The sequence below is a fragment of the Solanum tuberosum genome, unplaced genomic scaffold, assembly GCF_000226075.1.
Source record: "Solanum tuberosum cultivar DM 1-3 516 R44 unplaced genomic scaffold, SolTub_3.0 scf00137, whole genome shotgun sequence".
Taxonomy (NCBI): Eukaryota; Viridiplantae; Streptophyta; class Magnoliopsida; order Solanales; family Solanaceae; genus Solanum; species Solanum tuberosum.
The window spans coordinates 36,164-53,978 of record NW_006239066.1 but is presented as its reverse complement, the minus strand read 5'-3'; the positions used below and the strand labels follow the sequence as shown (position 1 = coordinate 53,978).

Below are 17,815 nucleotides of genomic sequence, written 5' to 3'. Positions count from 1 at the left end.
TCCTTTAATAGATATCAGATAAAACTAGATGTTATATATGTTCAGTGTGTTTTCAACTCTTGTTGTATTATGAAATTGTATATGTAACTTGATATTTTTACAAAGTATAAGATTGAAACCCAGACTTTTACTCGCGTGCTCACTTTTTGACTGAAGTTTTGTCTGTGATATTGCAAAGGAAATAGTCAAATAGAAACATCATCGGAAACTTTACATGACCCCTAGCTTCTCCAAGGCTGCAGAGATATCCTGGGGTTCATATCCTTCAGCTGCACATATGTTTGTGCTCTCTAGAGGTACTATATCATCTGTGTTGAAGCTGTCTTCATTGTGAAGAAGCTTCTCGCTGGCATATTCCACACTTCGTTTCAGAATCACAGTCTTGTGAAGGCCCACAAGCAGGCCTTCATAGTCTGTATCTCCCTTTTCCCCCACAAAAACAACCACACTGGAAAGATCAACTCCCCATCTAACTGAGAGATACCTGCATTACATAGAGAAAAGGAGTGACTGACAAATTTTATGTTGAATTGATCTTTCCTAGTATCTGCTAATCAAAGAACAGAAGTATCATTAGACCATATATTAGTAAAAGAATGAAAGGATTTACCTAAGTGCTTGGGATCTCGATGCAAATAACGGTGTCACGTTCAACCTTGATGCAGCATGTGTGTAGACAACATTGCAACGGAAGCCTCTCATGCGGAGCCTCTGACGAAGGTCATTAACTTTCCTTACCTGTCACATGTAATTTATTATCTGGATACAAATAGGAAAACCAATTTGTATATTTCTATTTGTATTGTCTAACTTAGAACATCAAGAGTAGCTTAGCAATCTTACTCCGGCTCCTGGCTTGATGCTATATGAGTAGCATTGAAAGCTAGATGCACTAGGGCATTGTGCAATGTCATGCTCAGAACCTTCTTCGATTTTACCAAGCCTCATCACTGCTGATTTAATGTTCTCACCTGGCCACCGGTACTCAATGTGGGCTTCATAGTCGTCATCTAGTCCTAAGTCCTTCCATGGGTAGTATATTTCACTTCCACTGCTGCAAATCAATGCATCAAAATCTTCTAAATTTGTTGGGCAGCTGTTTACCACTTCTTTAGTCTCTTGCAGACTCAAGCCTGTCAGAAAAACTAAACCTATTTGGCTGGACCTGGATCTTGCAACTTGCATTATATTCTTGACCGTTAGAGATAAGGTCTCAGTAGGAGATCCGTTGCTGTTGTAACAGTCAGTTGCCACTACATATAGGACCTGCCTTCTCCCAGGAGAGTAGCTAACAATAGGCTTGCTGATTGAATTAGCTTTCCGTGAGAGTATCTCAACAAGTTCATGCTGCCTTCTTGCCATATCCAGCTCTCCATTGGCCTTGAAATCCACATCAATGGAAAATTTTAGAGAAAGGTCTTCAACATCTCTTAGTGATTCACTCATAGGTTCTTCAGGAGCTGGCTTCATGACCTCAAGACAATTGGCAGGGTGGCGATTTCTGCAGTGTTGAACATGGGAGAGGTAATTCCGGCAGTGCTCTGGCCATGAGAAGCGGTGGATATTCTTTAGGCCATTCTTACGGCACTCCAGCCATAGGTTCTTGTCAGCAACAAGCTTTAGAAGAGCATCTTCTATTGCTTTTTGATCATGTGGATCAATGAGTAGCCCATTGTTTAGTGCCTGATTGAACATTATGTTCCACACATCCATAAATTACAGTAAGTCACCACTTTGAGGTGTACATGGAATTAAAAAGATAACTATTTGAAAAAAGATGGGGAAGTTTGCAACAGAAAGCTTGGGGCATCACTTTTCGGAAGTTCCTAAAAGTCATGTGCTGCATGAAGTGTTTGTTATCACGATTTTGTGCACTTCTCTATAATTCTACTCCAATTTTTATCTTGCAAAATTTAGGTTTCCAATGGATAACTTATATCTAAAATATCTTCAAGACTTGTGCATCAACGTTAATGTTTAAACCAGCTAGTGTTTACCTTGAGTATATCTACTGGCCCTCCATTTTTCGTAGCAACTATCGGCAAACCATAAGCAGCTGCCTGCAGAAAGAAGAGTATAACGTTTTTCATACATAGCATCAGCTGCTAAAACTTCATGTGATGTAATTTAGAAGTTACCTCAATAAGAGTGAGGCCAAAAGGCTCAACAAGAGCTGGATTGATGAACACTCCCTTCAAGGATAAATCACCATTTAAGAGTTATTGGCAGTCATAGCATGGAATTGAATAATTTTTGTTAAAGCAAAAGAATGGGATGAAAGCTTCAACTACATCAAACAGATAGCTTTACAAAGGGTCGGATTAGACCACACTCCTATTGCATTGCTGGGGGGAGTGTGGAACCAAAACAAAAATTATTTCAAGTTTGAAAACTGGTGGTTTGACATACAAGGGTTCACAAGCAGAATCAAGGAATGGTGGGACACTTTCAGCTTCTCTGGGAGACCGGATTTCATACTTGCTTCAAAACTTAAGGCATTAACAGAAAAACTTAAGGTTTGGAGCAGGAGTGATCAAGCGAACCTCAAGCGAACCTGGGAGCTAAAAGGATGAACTTACTCAAAGAAGTGGCTGGTTTTGATGAAGTTAGTAAGGGTAGAGCACTAATAGAGGATGAGGTAACAAGGAAGAATTCTAGATTACTGGAGTTCGAGGAATTCCTCAAATATGAAGAAATTTCATGGAGACAAAAATCAAGATCACTATGGTTAAAAGAAGGGGACAGGAACACTAAGTTTTTCCACAAAATGGCCAATTCACACAAGAGGTACAACAACATTGATGAACTAGTAATCCAAGGAGAACTAACCCAAGATCCTGCCAGAATTGAAGAAGAGATAGTAGACTTCTACAAGAAGCTATATACTGAGACTACTAACTAGAGACCTGCCTATACTGATGCTAATTGCCCCGGGTTAACAGAGGAGGAAAAGGAGAATCTGCGAAGGAACTTTGAGGAGAGTGAAGTCCTAAAATGTTTGACAATGTGTGAAATTGATAAAGTACCTGGACCTGACAGATTCATCATAGGTTTCTTCTTAAGATGCTGGGAGGTGGTAAAGGAGGACATCATGAAAGCTTTCCAAAACTTCTATGAGTAGGAAGTGTTTGAAAGAAATTTGAATGCAACATTTATTACTCTCATCCCAAGAAGAAGGGGGCTAAGGAATTGAGAGATTTCAGATCCATCAGCTTAATAGGCAGCATCTACAAGCTTTTTGCTAAAGTTCTAACAGAGAGAATGAAAGGGGTAATGGCTGAACTTGTGGATTCCCGACATATGGCTTTTATCTAAGGAAGACAAATCATGGATGCAGTGTTGATAGCTAATGAGGCAGTGGATTCCCGACAAAAGCAAAAGAAACCAGGAATACTTGTAAGCTAGACATGGAGAAAGCCTATGACCATGTTAATTGGGTATCTTTTGAGCACAATGGGGAGATTGGGATTTGGGATGAAGTGGATCCAGTGGATCAAACATTGTATCACCACTGTGAGATTCTCAGTACTTATAAATGGATCCCCTGTTGGTTTCTTTAGTGCAGAGAGGGGACTGAGGCAGGGAGACTCTTTGTCTCCTTTCCTTTTCCTACTTGCTATGGAAGGGCTGAACAATATGATCAAATCAGCTAAAGTGAGGGGATGGCTCAGAGGTGTTTAGGTCAACAGACCTGAAGTAGATAATGTGGAAATTACCCATCTACAATATGCTGATGACACCTTGATATTATGTGATGCTGATGAAGGCCAACTAAAGATGTTGAGGGTGATCCTCCTGCCTACACATCAATTGGAGGAAAAGCCACCTCTATCCAATTAATGAAGTACACAACATGGAAGCTTTAAAAGCTGTTCTGGGAGGGGAAATTGGAGCACTGCCTACATCATATCTTGGGATGCCTTTGGGGGCAAATCTCAGTCATATGAAATCTAGAACAATGTGGTTGAGAAATGTGAAATGAAGTTAACAAAATGGAAATCACAATATCTCTCCAGGGGTGGCAGGTTGACCTTGATTAATTCTGTTCTTGATTCACTACCAACCTATATGATGTCAGTATTCCCGATTTCCAAAAGTGTAATCACTAGGTTGGATAAAATCAGAAGAAAATTTCTCTGGCAAGGAAACAGTGAGAGAAAAGGCTACAACTTGGTTAAATGGGATGTTGTGATAGTGGGAAAGAAGCATGGAGGTCTCGGAATAAAGAATTTGATGAATCAGAGCAAAGCCCTTATGATGAAATGGTTGTGGAAGTTCAATAATGAAGAACAGTCCTACTGGAAGGAAGTCATTAAGGTAAAATATGAAGAGGAAGATAACTGGATGACCAAAGAAGTGACTACACCATATAGGGTTAGTGTATGGGCGATCCATTGGATCTCTCTGGTCTGAGTTTAAGGTTAACACAAAGATCAAAGTGAGGAATGGAGAGAAAACAAAATTTTGGAAGGATGTTTGGCATGAGGCAGGTAGGCTAGAGGTCTTGTATCCTGACAGCAGACCATAGTAGATCATTGGACTCCTCAAGGGTGGAACTTCATCTTTAGAAGACAATTAAATGATTGCGAGATTCAAAGGGTAGTTGATTTTTTCAACACCATTGGGCAATTTAATGGACTGGAAGGGGGTCAAGACATTTTGTGGTGGAAAGGCAATCGAAAGGGCAGTTTTAAGGTGGGTTGTATATACAACTGGTTGAACCACACAAATCAGCCTCAAAGTCACTGGCCATGGAGAGGAATCTGGAAGTAAAAAATTCCACTCAAAGTGGCATGTTTTATCTGGTTTTTAACCAAAGAGGTTGTACTGACTCAAGACAACTTAAAGAGAAGGCGGATACCATTATGTTCTAGATGTTCCTTTTGGGGGGAAAATGCTGGGAGAGTTAACCATCTTTTTCTACACTGCAAGATTACTGGCCAACTATGGAGGTTATTCCTGAATCTTAAGGGTATGTCATGGACCATGCCTGCCAAGATCACAGAAGCAAATCAGAGTTGGGAGGAAGCAGGAAAGCAATCCAAGAATAGAGACAAATGGAGAATTGTCCCAGCTAGTATATGGTGGGCAATATGGAAGGAAAGGAACTCTAGAGCTTTTGATAGTATTGAGAATAGTATGCAAAAAGTCAAACTAAATTGTCATATGCTACTATGTTTTTGGTGTAATCAATTATACTCAAATGATACTAATCTCCATAATTGATGTACTAGACTCAATTTAGTAAAAGATAGTAGGATTTGATGTACATGTTGTAAATACTGACCAGTACAGTTTTAGTACTGACTTTTGAGGAATAGACAAAGTTACCAATTTTAAAAAAAGAGAGTATCATTTCTATAGTTCATCTGCTTTTAAAGCATGGAAGAAAATGAATAATAACGGGTCACTGAAATAGCTCTATCCTGCTGTCCATCTCTATTATGAACAAGGCATGGACAATGACTACAAACCCATGAGACATAGATACACTGTTCTTTCGTGGGAAAATCCTCAAGTCCAGACACTTGATTATATATTATTTCTCTGAGTTACCTTAGTTTTTGCAGCCAGGCGATATATATCAGGAACCTCTGGTTGCTTATGATGCTTTGGATATGCCACCTGGCCATACAAATTGTACTTGTCAATGAGCTTTATTACTGTTGTGAGTACTGCAGAGCTGCTACTGGACATGTCATCAATGTCATCTCTGTTACCTAGGATCAGAGTCTGCAACACAATTAACAATAAAATCAGACTCTGCACTAGTCGACTAGATCTGTTAATAGTTGAAGGAGGTTGTATATAAACTTAGCCCTACTAAGTTGGCTAGTTCTCGAAGTGCTTGACATTCTCCAAAAGCCCTGAGCAAAGTAGTTACATTCTTCTTAGGATCTGGACGTGACAGTGCAAGTATCATTGGCTTGTGAGGGTTAACGAAGAATCGCATGATCTGCATTCATGAAGATACAAGAGATATTGACTAAAAACATTTATAGGAAACCCCAGACCAACAAAGCAATTATTAATCAGTTGTCATCAATTATTTCAATCTAGTCTACATCTTGTTGCTTCTCTCTTGTTATCCATTTTGACGCGTTTGTAAATTTTTTGGTATGGGCTTCAAGAAAGGGTTAAGAAAGTCTGCTACATAAATGAGAAGGACATCCAACCTCAGACCATATATGTGGTATAGGTCTCTTTTGACTTTTGTCTGCACCAATCAATGACTTGAGATCTCCATCTCCTTCCAGTGAATCTTTTGCGTTCATGTTACTGAAGTCCATCCCCGGCGGTATAACCTGGTTTTCATAATCATCAGAAACAGACTTAATATCAAATTTCTTCATATCTTGATAAGAAGACATTTGGCTTTGTGTGAACAAGAACTAGCTAGTTGAGTTAGTGCATACCACCATCCTCGGCATGTATCTCCCGAGGCAACTCACTCCTCTCCGTCTCCTAACTCTGAGTTTCCTTTCCAGCTGAATATCAAAACCATCATACAAACCCCATTGTTCATCAATCTCTTGTCTTGTGCTAGTTATCACCATTTCAGCAGTATCTAGTCCCAACTCTTCTGCTTCTATTCTCCTCATTATCTTGTAGGTGGTATTGATGTCCCCCTTAGTGAGTCTCCCCTGTTTAAGCAATTGCTCAAACTTGTTTCTTCCTAGTGAGTGTCCTGTTAACACCATTGGTACGTTTAAGGTTCCAGATAAGCGGGCTGCTACCTCTCCTGCATCAGCATAGTGCCCATGAATTACATAAGGCCACACTGCTTTTCCAGCATTGACTTGCTCCCCTATAGCCCTTGCCATATTCACAATGTGGCTTAATGCTCCATCAACAAATTCTGGTATGTAAGGCCAGAGTGATTCTTTTGGAATATACCTACCACAAAGATAATGCCAAAATATGGAAGATTGAACCAAATAGCTAGACAAGTATGATAAGTGATTAGTGGTTTTGAACCACTATAGAATAGCATCATTACTTGTCACCTGGTCCGCAGGGGATCCGAATTATGTAGGCACCACAGCAGCCAAAAGCATCAGATGGGCATGAGAGCATCTCAATTGGCTCACCATAGCTAGAATCAACCTCTGGGGATGTGATCTGCCGAGTCAAGAGATCAACTCGGTGAACTCCTTTCATGTTTGCAAGTGCTCGAGCAAGCTCTACTACATACTTCACCTGATTATTCATTAAACAAAACACAGTTGCATGAAAGTTGTTGTGTCCAGTCTTATTGCTAGCTCATAAGTGTCAATTTTCTGCTATTTGGATTAACATTTTCAAACTTTCTTCTTGTGTGTGTTTCAGTTGAACATGTTCTCTAGAATAGAAGATTTAGAGGCAATAGTTTTATTGATTAAAACAAAGATGACAGGTAATATGACTACCTGACCACCAGTGTCTGAATCTCGTCCAAGTTCCATGTTTTCTCCACGCACCAACCCATGGATACTACAAAAAAACAGTAAACATAGCATAAAACTTGTTTGACCAATGTTTGATGCCATGTATCTGTCATATTCTTGTTCTTGATGATGTGTTTTTTTATCGTGCACTAGCTACTGTAACAATGTGAATGTACCTGATCAAGACAATGTAGAGTTGGCTTGGTTTATCTTCATCAGACCATATCTGTGTATCCGAGTTAATTCTTGATATGACATGGTGAGACTCTGATGTATTTATATCTCCTTTCTCCTTCTCACCTTCTGAAAGTTCAGAAAGATCTTCTGCTGCATCAAAACGACCTTTCTCTAGTTCAACTCGCCGTTTTACTAGTTTTTGTGCATCATCCCAGGCTATCTGCAATTTCTCAGTGTCACAAGAAATTATCTTCAACCTGCTAAGTAGTATACTTTTTTGCTTTAACGTTATTTTTTTAGCTGTATTATTTTAAAAACTAAATACTAATTGTTGACATGACACTGAATTTTTTTTATCACTTAACAAGTTGAGACGTTTTTCACTTCTCTGTTGACTCCAGACATTTAGGCGTTTGTTTTAGAGTTTGCAAGCTCAGTTTTTTTATTTGTGGAACAAGTGTTTGTTTGAACTTTTTTTTTTTATAGAAATAATTTACAAGTGACTTTTCTTTTTGTTAAAAGATAATTCAAATATTTGGCAAATATGTTTGAAGTTGACCAAGTAAACAAATTCCATCAAAGAAATGAGACTGTTTATTCCTTGCTTTAACATGTTTACATTTATCAGTTTCTTCCTTTCAAGTAGAAAGGAATGGTATATGTAGTTTAGGGAATAGTACATAACTAATAATATTTTCCATTTTTTTTTACTTGTCAAATTTTGACTTAATACATCTATTAAGAAAATATTAATTGATATAGTGAATTTATCATTTTACCCCTATTAATTGATAGAATCTCAAATATATTTACTCACTACATTTTATAAATATATTAACTCAATGTTAATAAATTAATGATATAACAAGAAATTATTCTTTTTTGATTTGTCAAAAATAATAAGTAAATATTTAATAAGTAAATAGAGACGGAAGTAGTAATAAATAAATGAAGAGAAAGTACCTGTTTCTTCTTTCGGGTAAGATGCCAGATGCGCCAGCACATATTCTCGAGCCTATTATTCCTCTCACGAGAATTCCTTGTTGCCACTACCTGTAATCTCCTTTTCTTAATTTCCATCAATTTCTCTTTATCATAACTATATACTTTTTTTCTTTTCTTTTGCATAATAGAATATAGAACCAATAAAGAAGTGAGTTTGTGCACGTCTTCCCTTTTTCTCTTCTTTAATTTTCTCAACTATTACTATAAACATCATTAAACCTTTCACTTAACCCATAAAGTGAAACCCTTAACGCTAAATTGAGTGTATTAGTAACGCTTGCATTAATAATGCTCTATTAGTTATATTTGTATTAATCTAGGTTATTTCTTATGTATTGTTTGATTTTGTCTAGTAAAAATAGCATGCATTCCATAAAAATATCCTTCACAATTATGGTGGAAATTAAAAGAGGTTTTGAGGGGTGATTGAGTCTTTAACCACTCTAATGCATGTATTAAATCCATTTGTTCTACTAATACGTAGAAATCTATGGTATTAGTAATACACTCCTCAGTACACAATATAGTATATAACTAATATAACATGAAAAAAGTGCATTAAGCAAGATACTACTAATACATAGAGTTAATACATGAATTATTTTTACTAAACGTCTCGACAAGTAATATTGCTTGTGGGCATTTGTGGTTTACCAAATGAGTAAAGAACATGCATGAGAGTGAAGCAAAGGTTAAAGTTGGTCAAATTATGAAGGAAAGTAACAATGAATAAGAGATGAAAGATAATTAAAGTTAAATTTGTGAAGTGACCTTGATCCAAGTTCTGTGGAGGTCAGACTCATCAAAGCTGTTGACAACTTCTTCAACAAAGTACTTAGTAGGACTAAACAACTTCTCTTTGTGGATTTCTAACCTCAAATTTTCTTCCATATTATTATGCTTGAAGTTGTTGCTACTCTCTTCAATACTAAGTGGTTTCTTTTGTCTTGACCCATTTCTTTCACTTCCTACATCCAGTATTGCCTCCAAATACCCATTTAACCATTCATTCTCTGCCATGGATCACTTATTCAATACACAAAAAGAGACAACACTTCCTTGTTTGAAGCAACAAGAGCAACCCTTATATATAGGCCTACTAAGGAATATAACGACTACACTTTATTGTAAAAATTTCACGAGGTGTCTTATTTTTTTGCTCAATATTCGTCATAATAATTTATATTATTTTTGCATGAATACACAATATTTAGGCAAACACATATGCTTTATTTTGTATTTAGGCGCACATGTATGAAACTTTGGTCAATTATAACATGTTTTTTCAGTAATATATGGTTGAGCACAAATGAAACTTTAGTCAATTATAACATGTTTTTCAGTAATATATGGTTGAGCACAATCATAAATGAAAAAAATTAAAAGAGTGCTAAATGATCAATTGTTAGATTTATATTATTTGATATTGAGGATTAAGACTTGTTTTTTATATGAAACATGAAATGCTTCACAGCCAGACCTATCTCAATTTATTGTTCATTGTTGGTGTGCCCCTATTTAGAAGTGATCACGCTCCAGTTGAGGTCTGGGCATGTGGGGGAGTGTTAGGATATCCCACATCGGTAGAGGGATATGAATTTGGTCTCGTTATATGGAATTGAACAAACCTCCCCTCATGAGTTATCTTTTAGGGCGTGAGTTAGGCGTAAGACCTAATTTCACATGGTATCAGAGCAGACAGAGGTCCTGAGATTGAATCTCACCGCCACCCATATCAAAAAGAACTTTCACATGCTTAGCCCATGAAAAAAAATCAGGCCCGCATGTGAGGTAGTGTGTTGAGAATATAATTAACTAATAAAAGTGTGGCTTCTCTAATAACTTAAGCTTTTAGATGAGATAGTCACTCACTTTGACATGGTATTAGAGCAGGCCCATCTCACCCAATGTTGGGGGCCCCAAAATAAAAAATTGCCCATGCATTAGATGCTAAGCATTGGGCGTGAGGTACATTGGTGGTTAATGACAGTGACGGATCCAGAATTTTTGTTGAAGGGGTTCGAAGTATAAAGAAATAAACACGTAAAGATTACATTATTATATGATGAAAAACAGAGCAAGATGAGAGGAATTTTAATCCGATAAATTTAACTTATATTGTCATGTTGTGTTTAGGTTCTTTCTACTTTTACCATGCTCCATCGAGCTTTTAAATTTTTTAGTGTTTTTTTCTTTTATTTTGCGGTATTTTACTTTTTTTGAACTTTTTCTGAAATTTGAATTAGTGTCCATTCAATCATATGTTACTTTAAAATATAAAAACCATCAAGATTCTTTACAAAAGTGTAAAAATCGAGTTACTAATATTATAGTGCATATTTAGAAGATAAGTAAATGACATCGTCGATTTTTTTGGTTCATTTGATTCAATTTACTAGGTTAATCATTTGTAAAAAAATAATAATTATGAATGAACCAATCAAATAAGTTTAGTTTAGTTTTCATCTCTTTAAAATCGACTTGAAAATAGTGAAAAAGAAATACTTTGAAATTAAGATGAAGAAAAATTCAATTAAATAGAGTTTATTAAAAGAATATTCACAACTTTCTCATTTTTCCATTCGATTAATCTTAATTTACTTTATTTAATATAATAGTTTTTTAATTTAATTTTAAATTTAATAACAATTCATCATTTTCTCAAAGAGTTTCTTTGAGTTAGTACATGAGAAGAGAATTATGTAGATTTAAAATGAGCAATATAAATAAGAAGAATAAAAGACAAAAATATTACAAAAAAAATTGGATCATAAATTTAAACAAAGACAAATTGAGAAAAAGAAATAACATAAAAAGAAAAATAATTAAAATACAATTTTAGGTTGAATCCAAATACAATAAGGCCTTTTATTGGGTATTCTAAGCCCAAAACTTGAGCCCATGTCAGCCTTTTCAAAGCCAAAAAAAAAAGTTTGAAAAAAGCAGCACCTAGCGAGAATCAAACTCGAAACGTTTAGGTCTACAATGATCACCCTGGCCATTGAGCCACGATCCTCTTTACTTGTTCAGGGGGTTTATTTTTCTATATATACGCTTAAAATTGGTTAATGAGATGGGTGAGGTAGTTGCTTGATTTTCTGCAATGTCCATATTTCTTATATTTATGTTTTATTCATGATTTTCTCATACTTTTTTTTTGTTTTTCATCCGGTGTCCGAAGCCCACATTGGAGCTTCGATTAAATTCGAATCGCGGCTCCCAACAAGATTTTCTCCATACCCAAGGCTCGAATCCGAGACCTCTGGTTAAGGATAAAGCACTCCCACCAGTGCACTACAACCTATATTGGTGATTTCCTCATATACTTAGACAGTATAATACTTGTTCTCAATTCTCATACTTTGAGATTTTTAGTGGTGTGTACATATGTCACCAGATTTCAAGGTGTTGTTATTATTGTTCCCACGCTTAATTTGTATCTCACTTCAATTTTTATGAAAAGTTTATTTAAAGACTTACTTTTATTTTGAATATATCTAAATTACACAAGTTCTATCTTTTTTAAATCTAAGGGTTAAGATTGGGTTAGGCGTCATCACAGTCTTAAATTTTAGTTCATAAATCCTCATCAATAATAAAATAAAAGTTCAGATAAGTGAATTGTTAAGATCATCCTCTTTTACCTCCTCTAATTTGTGTGGTTTATGCGTTTTTCTCACAAATATCCTTATTCTCATATCACTAATTCACAAAAGCACCCATTGTTGGCAATTGGCATGGGCTCATTTTGATGATTCCTCTTCTTTCTTCACTTTTTCGTATATCTTTTCAGAAGCAACACTAGTACCTAGTACCTACTTCTTTTTAAAAGAATATTGTGCATTTCATAAGTTCTTTAAAAATAAGATGTCGTTTGGCAAAGACTATATATTGGCTAGTTAAAATTTTGTATTTTAGTAACTGTATAAAGGTGGTTAAGTATATATATTGTATTTGATCTTTGAATGCAATAGGCCGTCTCAACCAATTTGGATACAAGTGAAGTCTCGAGAAGATACAATATATGCAGTGGCGGATCTAGAATTTTTATTGAGGTTCGAAAAATAAAATATAAACGCGTGAAAAAAACAACAATACATAATTCCAAGGAAATAGTAATATATAGTTTATGGATACAAAAAGTTACTCCCTCCGTCCCTTTTTAGTTGTCCACTTTAGAAATGGCACACAGATTAAGGCAACAATGATTAGCACAGTAAAAGTTACAATTTTACCCTTATGACAACTTTTCACTTCAAAAATTACAACCACTTATTTGAATTCAAGTGAAATAAATTGGAGGGAAACAACATACACTTGTACAATTTTCAAGAAGTGTAAATAAGGGTATAATAGGAAAAAATTTGTTGTCCTTTCTTGATTTGTCAAAATGGACAAGTAAATAGGGACAACTAAAAAAGGAAATATGAACAAGTAAATAGGAACGGAGGGAGTAGTTCTTTTTAGCTGAAACTATATGAAGAGAAGCTAAAAAAGGTAATGTTCACATTGGAATTTGAACCCTAGATGTGAGGGTCAACTTTAAAGGAGTTTATCACTATGCTACAGTTTGCTTCTTGTTCATTAGAAGGTTCAAAATTAATATATTTACATAAATACTTAAATTTACTTTATATATACGGCGTAATTTTTTACCGAGGGAGTTTGGGTGAACCCCCTGGAAGCCACGTGGGTCCGCCCCTGAATATATGTATAGTTAATGAAGTAAGAATGCAAACAATGAAAATTTTCAATGAAAAAAATAGAGAAAATACATAATTACCCCATCGAACTTATACCCTTTTTTGAAGTAGACACCTTAAGTTTGCGGGGTTCCTATTACTCCACAAAACTATTTTTAACCATGATAAATACACTCTTTTGACCCATTTTCAGAGCATGTGCAATCTCAAATTCGAGAGGCGTGTGAAAGAGTATAAATTAATCCCAAAGCCAATGTTTTAGTGCCATGTGGAATACCAATTAAAAAAATTCTTTTCTTTATTAAATAGACCATTTTTCATCTTCCACAAACCTCCATTGATGGCCATTGAAGAGCCGTCCATGTTCAGCCAAAAAAAAATTCTCTTTCAATTCAATAGTTCGATCTATAAACGCGAGATGCCATATGAACTTCTGGAGTTGGCGAGTTCTCAAAAAGTCCCTTTTCTATATCAACCAAAATACTCTGTTTACAAATTCACTATTTCTTTCTCTAAGTACCCAACAATCTGATAAGCTAATTTGGGGACACCAACTATGAATGAGTTGAAGAATACACTTTGGACTGAAAAGACTAATGCACGTTCATACTATTTAGGGTTTCATAACGGATAGATCGATGAACGACATGAGATGCATCCGTTTGTTCCCTGCTTCTTCGAAGAGGGTTTTGATCACATTGAGCCCGTATTGTTTACTTAACTTGATAACATTCTTGTGTACCCATAAACAAAGAAGATGTCATTTGAGTTGTCACTATGAAATTCTTCAATGATGGAGCTTCTTCTATCTACCACTGTAAAAGTCATACAAACATTTGCAATGGAGTTTCTAAAATTCTCTAATCGTCATGATTTATGTACAAAATATTTAAGATAAAAAAGGGAATTTGTCAAGATTTTGAACGGGTCTGGGTTTTACCCAACCCTTTATTAAAGAGCCAGGAAAAAATACAGTTACATTATTTTATTTGGAGGTGAGACACACTCGCTGGCAATGAGATTGTAGATGATGTTAAAATGGTGTATTTAGTGTGGTTGAAAATAATTTCGTGGGGTAATAGGACTTTCACGAACTTAAGGTGTCTACTTCAAAAAAGGGTATAAGTTCGATGGGATAATTATGTATTTTCTCAAACAAATAATAATATAAAGTTAGAATAATCAAACTTGACTCAAAACTTTAAAATTTATATATTGATATTGAAATAGTTGCGTTGAATTTTATATTAAAATAATATTGATTTGTTGCAGTGCTTGGAATTAAAAGAATACTTCAAAAAATAAATCTGGTCATTTTATAAACACACAACAATATATTTTGCATACTACAAAAGATTTACTGTTTGGTAAATTTTAGATATTCAATAATGAGTGAATGAAAATAGTAATAAGAGGAATAAAAAAGGTAATGCATGTAAGAATAATAATGTGGGTTCATGATATCGTCGAGATTCAAGATATAAATAAATATAAAATAAGTAGCCACATAAAAAAGAATACTATAATTAACTAAACATTGTTCTGTTTCTTTATTATTATTATTATATATATAATGAGAGGCCCTACAAAATTAGAGGTCCAAACGATTGATTTAGCACCTTATGATCGAGATACCTGGAATGCAATATAGATGATGTGCCATTTTGGTCTCAATCACCAGAGTGGGAATATCTTTTTGTTTTTCTTTTCTTTTTCTCTAAGAAAACTCTAATTACTAACAAGTGGCCACAAATAAAAAAAAAGGCAACATGTACCTTTAGATGTATTTATTGAAGAATATTCAGTAGCATTGACTTTTATGCTCAAAGAACACTTTTATGAATTGGTTGTAGTAATATCCCTAGCTTATTCTTCATTTTCCTTTTATTCTTTTCTACAACTTGTTAGTAAAGCATAATCAAATGAGTTGTGGTGCACTGGTGGGAGTGTTTCACCCTTAATTAGAGGTTTCGGGTTCGAACCCTGATATGGAAAAAATCATGTTGGGAGCGCCATCCTCGAATGGGCCCAGAGAGCGATCCGAATTTAATTGGAACTTTCAATGTGGGCTCCAAACACCAGGTGGGAAACCAAAAAAAAATACCATATTCCATCTCTAATTTCTAGAATAAATGGCCAATTGACGAAAAACAAATACTTATTAATTTGCAATTTTTATGTTTTTCTTACGCTGAATGAAATATTGGAGGCATCAAATAACAAATTATATTTTCCCATAATATTTACTGTTTCTTTCGTTTTATATTATTTGACTACTTTATCGTACATCTTTTAAGAAATCATAAATAAAAAAAGTATTTTTACTAATTTAATCTTTATCTTTTTTAATACACTCTATTTATGAGTTTTATCCATCAATATTAAAATTAGCAATGAGAGAACTTTTTTTTGGAACTTTACAATATTTATGTTTTCAAAAATAATTAATTTTAAGGGTAAAATTGGAAAACAAAGTAATTATATCTTAATTTTGTAAAAGTGAAATAATTTTAGTAATGTGGTAAGATAATATAAAATGGAGAGAGTGCTATTTCTTTTTATCTTATACAATATTCCTTCTTCTTTAATTAGATTTTTATATCGATACATAATTTCAACCTTTTATTTTGTATAATCATTTTATAATTTAAAAATACAATGACTTTTTCACAAATTTAAAACTCGTGCTCATTAAAATACTTCTACATGAAATGTAACAAATGGAGTATACTTTTCTTTTACGGAGTCAAACAAAGTGACTTAGGAATAACATTTTAGAATATATTCTTTTGTTCTCATGCAAGGAAAATTATAATATATAATAATTTTTATATAGCTTTTGAATATCTAATTTTAAGAGTTAGTTGATTCAATTAGTTCGATTACTTTCTGCTTAAATTCAATTTTTTTTTTATTGATTTTTAAAATTAAAATTCAACATCAAACCAAACAAAAGATGATAGATTTCTTCTTCGTCTTGACTCTTGTTGATTTGGTTTGACTTTTTGTGAACACCCCTAATTGTATGTAGATATTAGGGGCGTACAAAATCGAATAAAAAATCGAATAAAAATGTAAATTAAAAAAAAAATCCAACTAATGGTTTGATTTGACTTGGTTTGATATTGAAAAAGAAAATTCGACTATACTTGAGTTGGTTTGGTTTTAACTAATAAAAGTCAACTTGAGACCAAACCATCCCGACATATATATATAATTTTTTAAAATTTATTTTATACATAAAAGTATTTACTTTGATGTAATTTCTAAATATTACTTATACATTTTCATAATTTTTATCTCTAAACATATTTTTTCAAGTTTTTTGAGATTTAGAATTTTGAATGGTCCAACAAAGGTCATAGTCCATAGATATTATTGGGAAACTTACATAAATATACAACATTACAAAAATATTTACCATTTATAGCAATAACATTTTTTTCTCATTTGATCACTTTTAATTCATTTATAATACAATTTTAATACATATTACAAAAAACAATTTATTATTCACATATAATACAAGTTTTATTGATGAATAATACATTTATCACATATTTTAATACAATTATAATACAATGTGTCAATTTCTTACCAAACAAGCATACTATATTTTAAAAAAATAATTATAATACATATATATTGCATACATAATTCACTTTTAATACATATTGCAGATTTAACATAGTATTGTTAAAAAATGGTAATAAATAAAAAGTATTGCTAAAATCAGTAATTATTTATTAAAAGGTACCATTCAAGTAATTTTTCCTTATTAGTAACTCTAATAAAGCTCAATTCAAAATCAAGTCAATGCTAATGCTAACAAAATAAATTAATTCAACACTAGAATGACAATAATGTTGAATATTTGTTCTTTAGTTTTACATTGATTTAGACATTTAAAATAAATAACCTAATTTTAATTTTTCTTTAATGTTTAATCATGTAATTAATACTTATTAGATTTATTTTAGCATGATTTAGTATTTTTAAATTCTGATCATTTTAATTATGACTTATCAAATATTCATTTTATACGATTTCATTATTATTTTTTATTGAATATTTTAGTGTCATCATCACTCATATCATATTTTGTGTTATTTTCTTAAAAACACCTTAGATAGTTGTATTTTGGTTGAACTAAAGAAATATTTGGAGCACAAGTTAATTATATGTTTGTATGAATACTTTACCGGAAAAATTCAAAAACCCCAAATTTTTTTTGAGGTTTATTAGTTTGGTTTGATTTAAAAATTTGAAAATTCGACACAAATGGTAATTTAGTTTGGTATTTGAAAAATCTGAACCAACCCGAAAAAATTCAAGGTTGAAAAATTCGAACAAACCCGAGTTTTATTAGTTTGATTTGGTTTATAAATTTAAAAATTTGACACAAATAATTTGATATTTGAAAAATCCGAACCAATCCAGTCATGTACCCCCTAATAAACATATGTTTCATGGCAAAAGTTGAAACTTGCTGAGAAATTTTAA

At 33.6% G+C, this 17,815-nt stretch overlaps 1 protein-coding gene across 1 annotated transcript; it reads right to left on the bottom strand.

Annotated features, from left to right (window-relative positions):
• Positions 1 to 12: 12 nt before the first annotated feature.
• LOC102604080 (probable sucrose-phosphate synthase 4) lies at positions 13 to 9,728 on the bottom strand. Its single transcript, XM_006352007.2, has 14 exons — positions 9,381 to 9,728; positions 8,568 to 8,657; positions 7,604 to 7,824; positions 7,410 to 7,473; positions 7,001 to 7,200; positions 6,417 to 6,897; positions 6,177 to 6,305; positions 5,825 to 5,956; positions 5,557 to 5,733; positions 2,139 to 2,192; positions 1,998 to 2,060; positions 844 to 1,683; positions 611 to 738; positions 13 to 484 (listed from the first exon to the last, which is right to left on the bottom strand). Exons 1-14 carry the CDS (start codon positions 9,627 to 9,629, stop codon positions 211 to 213), a joined length of 3,102 nt encoding a protein of 1,033 aa, XP_006352069.1. The 5' UTR covers positions 9,630 to 9,728; the 3' UTR covers positions 13 to 210.
• Positions 9,729 to 17,815: the final 8,087 nt, after the last annotated feature.

Coding starts and splice junctions, on each gene's coding strand:
- LOC102604080 (XM_006352007.2), bottom strand. CDS start 9,629: ATGGCAGAGAATGAATGGTTAAATGGGTATTTGGAGGCAATACTGGAT. Junction 5,734..5,824: donor TTCGAGAACTAGCCAACTTA/GTAGGGCTAAGT, acceptor ATTGTGTTGCAG/ACTCTGATCCTAGGTAACAG. Junction 2,061..2,138: donor TTGGCCTCACTCTTATTGAG/GTAACTTCTAAA, acceptor TTCTTTCTGCAG/GCAGCTGCTTATGGTTTGCC.